The 6855-nt window shown below is 54.4% G+C and overlaps 1 protein-coding gene across 1 annotated transcript in view; it reads left to right on the plus strand.

Moving 5' to 3' along the window:
* Window positions 1-18: 18 nt before the first annotated feature.
* The window catches only part of SARDH (sarcosine dehydrogenase), a gene marked incomplete at its 5' end in the record, with an annotated part of 20166 nt that continues 13329 nt past the window's right edge, over window positions 19-6855 (plus strand). The window contains 8 exon segments of the mRNA XM_009871231.1: window positions 19-127; window positions 338-517; window positions 1102-1225; window positions 1410-1510; window positions 2892-2996; window positions 3457-3586; window positions 5768-5854; window positions 5983-6073. Coding sequence (XP_009869533.1) covers window positions 19-127; window positions 338-517; window positions 1102-1225; window positions 1410-1510; window positions 2892-2996; window positions 3457-3586; window positions 5768-5854; window positions 5983-6073 — 927 coding nt within the window.

Raw genomic sequence — 6855 nt, forward strand, 5'->3', positions numbered from 1 at the left:
CACGGGGGACGGGGTCAGACGGGAGCTGCCGGCCGAGACGGGGCTTCACACGGGCTGGGTGGAGAACGGGGGGCTCTTCATCGCCTCCAACAAGCAGCGCCTCGACGAGTACAAGAGGCTCATGTCGGTAGGGAGAAGCAGAATTAAACCCAAGCGTGGAATTTTGCCCGTTCAGATAGCGGCAGCATCATTTTTCCATCCCAATCCAAGCTGGGTTTTGGGCTTGCCTGGGGGCAGTGGTTGCCTCATGGGGGAGACAAACAGGTCCTGGAGGTCAGCAAGTGATGAGCAAAGCTTCCGTTGCCTGCTTGATCTGATTTTCTTGTCCCGTTGGCAGCTGGGGAAGGTGTATGGCGTGGAGTCCTACGTCCTGACCCCGTCACAGACTAAGGACCTGTACCCGCTGATGAACGTTGACGACCTGTATGGCACGTTGTACGTCCCCAAGGATGGCACCATGGACCCAGCTGGTACCTGCTCAACTCTTGCTAGAGCAGCAACTGCCAGAGGCGCTACGGTAGTTCCCAATTAGTAATTACTTATTAGTGACTGTGGATACCCGGAGTAGATTTCAACCTCTGCCTTCCCCAGTTCCTTCTTTCCCACCAGAGCAGACTTGGTCATGCAGCGTCAGGGCTTTGCCCAAGAGGGTTGTTGTCCTGTTCAGCTTTGGTAGCTGCTTGGGCCACAACAACAAAACTGGCAGGAACCATGAGATCCAGGGAAAATAAAGGATGAATAAAAGACATTTGGGAGCAAGGTGAGGCAGGTTGCTTGGGAGAGTGGAGGTTTTAGTATGAAGTAATACAATCCACTTCTCAAGGCAGGGACTCCCCATCCTTGGGGCATTCTTTTGCTCATGTTCATGTAAATAATAAACCCCCTCTGCGGCTGTGGGTGCACGGAGCCGCAGTTCAAGCCTGCGGTTAAGGGAGGTGTGTTATTACCAGCAGTAGTAGCCTTTGGGAAGGGAGATGGCCGGTGCCAGAGTGCTGCTAGGATTCACCTTTCCCAGATTTGGGGCTTAGATGTCAGTGAGGCAGCTCATCCCACCGCCCCCGAGACCCTCCCATGACTCTGCTTCCTTTTCTTTGCCACCAGATCATCGAGAACTGCCCGGTCACCGGCATCCAGGTCAGAGCTGATGATTTTGGGGTGAAGAGGGTGTATGCGGTAGAGACGGCCCATGGGACCATCCAGACCCCCTGTGTGGTGAACTGTGCAGGTGACAGGGCACAAAGCATGGCAGGGAAGCTGAGTGGGCTGGAGCTGCACCTGCAGGAGAGGGGCTGGAGGGTCTGCACCAGTCCTTGTGTCTCGTCCCCCCACATCTGGTTGCCACCCCCAGACCCCACTGCAGGTCTCCGGAGGATGGAGGGGTGCTCAGCGCCGGGCTGCTCTCTCCACAGGGGTATGGGCACGGGCCCTGGGCCGGCTGGCCGGCGTCCACGTGCCGCTGGTGGGGATGCATCACGCCTACGTGGTGACCGAGCGCATCGAGGGCATTCAGGTCAGTCCCACCCGGCTGCAGGTCAGTTCCTCTGCTCTGACAGGCAACGCTGGCTCCTGACCCCCTGCACGTGGCAGGGTGAGATGGGACAGACCCCCCTCCACCCCAGCACCCCCAAACCTGCAGGAGCCGCTCCCCACCACCTGAGCGTGAGCCTGCAATGCTGAGCCAGGCTCTGCACCTTGGGAAGTGCACACCCAGCAATTTCTCCTAGCAGGACTATCAGACTGCCCTTAATAGAGTCATGTTTAATATTTAACAACGTTATGAATGGCAGGATAATTTCCTTCTTTTTTTTTTTTCATCTCGATAAAATTATTATAGAGTCTCTGATGTGTTTGGTGTCTGATAGCAGCATTAATGGAGATGCCAAACACTTTCTGAGCAAGCCCTAATCCCCAGCAGGCAGAGGTGTAAGTCTCTGAGCATTTTTATACTCTCCCAAGAAATCTGTTCCTGCCATCCAGCTGCAGAGAATTGTTCAGGAGCTGGAAGAGACTTCATTCATTCAACTGCCGGGGCTTTGAGGGTGACACATTACTTACTTTCCAACTGACTGACACAGTCTGTGTCTGAATTTTCAGTCTGAGGTGCCTCATTTAAAAAGTGCTGCTCTCCATGATTACATTTATATCCCAGTAACTCCTACTCCGGTAATGGTGAGAAGGAGGCTTGTCAGAGAAGAGACTTCAGCTTGCAGACCCCAGTGCCTCCTCTTCAATCCACTTAATTCCATATGTCAACCTCAATTGCAATAGACCCTACACCAATACCTCCCTGCTACCTAAATGTTTCTCTATCCATTATTCACCAGAACAAATCCCTCATTCTTTGCACACCGCTGCCCGTGTGTCCTGCTTTTACATCCTCCCGTGGAGGTGGGTGGTAGGGCAGGGATGCTTTTCCACACTGCTGCAGCAGCTGCTCCCACTCCCCCCGAGCAGCCCCAGTGCTGCCAGTGCCAGGAAGGAGCAGCCGGAGAGCCCAGGCTCCTGCTGTCAGAGCTGGAGTTCACCAGCTGCTAATTAGACAGGATTTGTGCAAGACTTGGCTTCCAGCTTGGGTGCCTGACCCCAGTGAACGGATGCACTGCCCGCAGCATCGCTGAGCACCCAAACCACTTTGCCCATGGCTTGGCCAGGTTTGCTGGAGATGACCTGGATGTCTTCATGGAGGGCATGTAGGAACCCAAATTTCAGGGCTGTGGGAACATCCACGGAGCCACCGTTGCTCCCATCCTTGATGGCTCACTGCTGCAGGTGCCAGCCCTCTGATCCCAGCCCCCCAGGACATCCCGTCCAGGTTAATCAGGGTCATGTTGGGGTCTCCTCGCAGCCCCGGGCCCCCTCTCAGCCCACCGCTCCCCGTCCCCTTTTTTCAGAACATGCCAAACGTTCGCGATCACGACGCCTCGGTGTATCTCCGTCTCCAAGGCGATGCCCTTTCCGTGGGTGGATATGAGTCAAACCCCATCTTCTGGGAAGAGGTGAGCGGTGCCGGGAGGTTTTCTGGGGGAACGAGGCAGGTTTCCAGGGAACTCACCTCACATGGCAGGCACAGAGGTGAGCACCTTGGCCCTGAGCTCCGGCAGGTACCAACCTCCACACGGCCGGTGGGGAAAACACGGAGAGTATCTTCCCTTTGAGTCTGTCTATGGCAGAGATATGAGGTGCAGAGGCAACAGGAATGAGGTGAAAAGGCTGGGATGGGGGGATTTAGAGGCCACTGTATGGCCCTTTCCTGCTGCATCATCCCTTTGCCCAGGTGCATGTGTCTTAATTCAGGCTCTGTCCCAGACCTTTGGCTTGCTCATGAAAATACAGAGAAACCAGAGCATGCAAGGCAGCCTCTATTTTCTGCAGTTTCCAAGGCTGCCAGAGCTAAGAAATTCCCACACCACCAGCTGTACTCTATTTTGTGTCCCAATTCCTGTTTCCCACCTGCAGGTATCTGAAAAATTTGCTTTTGGCCTCTTTGATCTGGACTGGGACGTCTTCATGCAGCACATCGAAGGTGCCATCAACAGAGTGCCGGTGCTGGAGCAGACGGGCATTAAATCCACCGTCTGTGGGCCAGGTAACGTGGCGGGGATGGAAACCCATCGTGCTGGAGGCCAGGGGAAATGTCATGACCTGGGGAGAAAGAAAACCCTCTAAAGGCAGAAAAAGCTGCTGTGGTCTGGCTGCAATGGTGTCATCTTCCAAGGGGTGGCATCCCAGGCTCAGCCTAGGTGGAGAAACACCCGAGGAGCTCATTGCCTCGGTGCAGACTCCGGTGCTAGTGCAGATTTACAGCTGGTGGTGGGGCCACTGGTCTGGGGAATCAAGGGGCAGATTTTTTTCAAGCAGGAGCCATCGTTCTACCAAGTGTTACCTTACGTTATTGTTTTTACTACTTACTCCTGGGCCGGCAACATTAGATTGACCCAGATTTACATCCCAGGCTGTCTGGTGGGGAGTTAAAGGCCATAGCATTGCTGCAGCAGCAGCTAGAGGAGATGCCAGCCATTGAACCTGAGCCCTGCACACTTGGTTTGGCCCTAAAATCCACCACATTCTAAGAAAAATAATTTTTTTTGAGAATCCCTTTTTATTGAAGCACTAAAGGGAAACCCTCAAGGCCCTTGGGGAGGGAGCAGTGCTGCTGTACGAGAGGAAAGCAGGGCACATCTCCTGCCCCGCAGCAGAGAAAACATGGCAGGTACGAGGTTGGAGGGCTTGGCCCTGGGTATGGTGGGTTTGATTAAACTGGGTTGTAAGCAGAGCTGGTGGCCTCCGGTGGGGAGCTGACTTCTTGCAGATAAATGCCTAGCATTTGTAGTACAGTAATGTAATTTCTAGAGGGTCAGCACTCCTCCTTTTCTACTTCTTGATCTAAGCCAGCAGCTGGTTTGCTTGCGACAGCTGAGTCACGCTGGGCTGAGGCAAATAGCAAACGCTTGTCCTTCCTGCTGCACGGTAAATATTTCACTACTAGAACAGCTACCACGCTGTGCTGCAGGCACAAGGGGCAAAACCAGCCTAAATTGAGTTAGTTTAAGGTGTTTCTGCTCCTGCAGCCAAGTGGGCACTCAGCATCCTTCCCAGTGCAAAACCAGCAGGACTGGTGTGCAGCACTGGGGAAGGGGTTGATGCTCTGGGTGTTGCTCCATTAACTTTGTAGCCTGGCATGCTGGTTCAGGGATGTTGGTAGAAAATAATCTCTTCACTCTCCTCTTGCCTTCTCCGGAGCTCAGAGATCTTGGGAAATAAGCTGGGCATTGCTGGGCAGAGGAAGGACCAGACCAGAGAAGGGACTCTCCTTTCACGTGGCTGGATGAACCACCATAAAAGAGGGAGGAGCATTGTACACCTCTGTCAGAGTGTTCTGCTCTGTCTTCCCTAGCAGGGTTTTGCAGAGGGGCTGGGCTTGATAGCCCTGTGGGGAGCAGGAGCTGGCAGCATGAGACTTTCATTAACACGGGAGCCTTGGGTGACATGAGCAGCAATCCCTCAGCTGAATAAAGTGGCGTAAATTCATGAAATTTTGCAGCAGAAATCGATGAAGGTGAAAAAGAGTCATGAAAATGAAATATGGCCCAGATATTAAGTGAATGGGTCTGTGCAGATCCCTTGACTGGAGAAGTTGGAGAAGGAGAGTCTGCTTCAGCCACTGCAGCACCTCATGCACTTTCTGGATGGAGCTTCATCCTGCTTCACATATTTTCAGTCTAAACCCTGATGCTGAGGTCCTCCCCTCGTAGTGCTGGCAGGCAGCGAGTGCTACTGAGCCACCGGGGGGTGAGGAGGTGCCCTGATCCCAGAGTCTCGAGCGTGCAAGGACAGACTGTACGAGGCTCAGGGCTGCAAATTTGCTGCCTGGGACCACCAGCTGCTGCCTCTGCTACCGGCACCATGTGTGTGCATGTGTGTATACTCATGCAAGCTTTTGAAGCAAACATATGTATATATATGTACATATATTTGCTTCAGGAGCCTGCACAAGACCCCTGTGTGATGTTGGGCATCCCAGTACCAGGGCAGCCCTTCCCCTTGGTCTCTGCTGCCAGGGTGCTGCTGGAGAGGTGCAGGAGGGGGATGCCTGAGCTGAGATGCTGGGGAGAGCTCGGTGTTGGTCCAGTTCTCTCCCCACTAACGTCTCTGGGAGCAGGAACAACCCAAGGCCAGCACGTGAAGCTGCAGGAACCCTGCTCCTAATGTGTGCCCAAAACACCTGGCCTGACCTCGCTGGCTTATCCCCTTCTCTCTCTTCTTGCAGAGTCGTTCACAGCTGACCACAAACCACTCATGGGGGAAGCCCCAGAGGTCCGAGGCTTCTTCCTTGGCTGTGGTTTCAACAGCGCCGGTAAGAGAGACCTTGAAGGGATCACACCTCAGGTATCCCCACGTGGGCGTCGTGCCCCGAGCACAGCCCGGCACCCATAGCCACGCTTGACCTCCTGGCCTCATCTGGGTCCTCGCCTCTTCCCCCAGGGATGATGCTGGGAGGTGGCTGTGGGAAGGAGCTGGCTCACTGGATCATCCACGGGCGCCCGGAGAAGGACATGTACGGCTACGACATCAGGCAAGTCACCCCGGCTGCCCCAGGTCCCCCTGGGCTGGGGGGCTCCTGCGCTGATAGCCTTGTCCTTGGGTGGTCCTTGGGGACACGTTTCAAGGCAGGGCTGGATCTTGGCATCGGTGGTGGGTGTTGGGCAGCATCTGCGCTGCAGCCCGTGTCCCTCCAAGGAGCTGGAATCAATTATGCTCGATGGCTTTAATGAATTTACACGTGGGGTTTATCTCATTTGCCTCATCCCGCTTCTACGCAAACAGCTTCCATCAGACATGTGGAGATTGCAGCAATGGGAAAAGACAGAGTAATTACGTTTGGGTTTTGTTGTTGTTCAATTAGTGCCGTGCCTAATCCTCTAAGTTAATAATCGGGGGTGATGATTTGAACAGGAGAAAGATTAGCTCCCCCCGCAACATGACATGGGATGGGAGTTTTGACTGTGCAGATGTTGGCTCTCTAATTGCTTTTGACTCGCCTAATTATATTTGATTGGTTTGGGGCTTTCTTATAGGGCTGCTAGCGACAGCAACCACCTTGTCAGGGATGAAGCTTTTAGAATCACATTGCTTTAATGGCAAAACTTGTTAACACCCCATTGACTCGGGCTGGGAGGAGAGGGGAGCCAGTGCGGGCGCCTGCAGAGGTCAGCGGGAGATGCCTCCCGCAGCCTTCCCCCACCAGCCCCGCAGCCGGGCCAGCGATGGGCCAGGCTCGGGAAGGAGAAATCCCTGGGCCAGGCAGGCACCGCGGCACCATCAGGCGGGTGGGTTGGCGCCACCACAACTGCCATT

This window comes from Apaloderma vittatum, unplaced genomic scaffold (genome assembly GCF_000703405.1).
Source record: "Apaloderma vittatum isolate BGI_N311 unplaced genomic scaffold, ASM70340v1 scaffold23710, whole genome shotgun sequence".
Taxonomy (NCBI): domain Eukaryota; kingdom Metazoa; phylum Chordata; class Aves; order Trogoniformes; family Trogonidae; genus Apaloderma; species Apaloderma vittatum.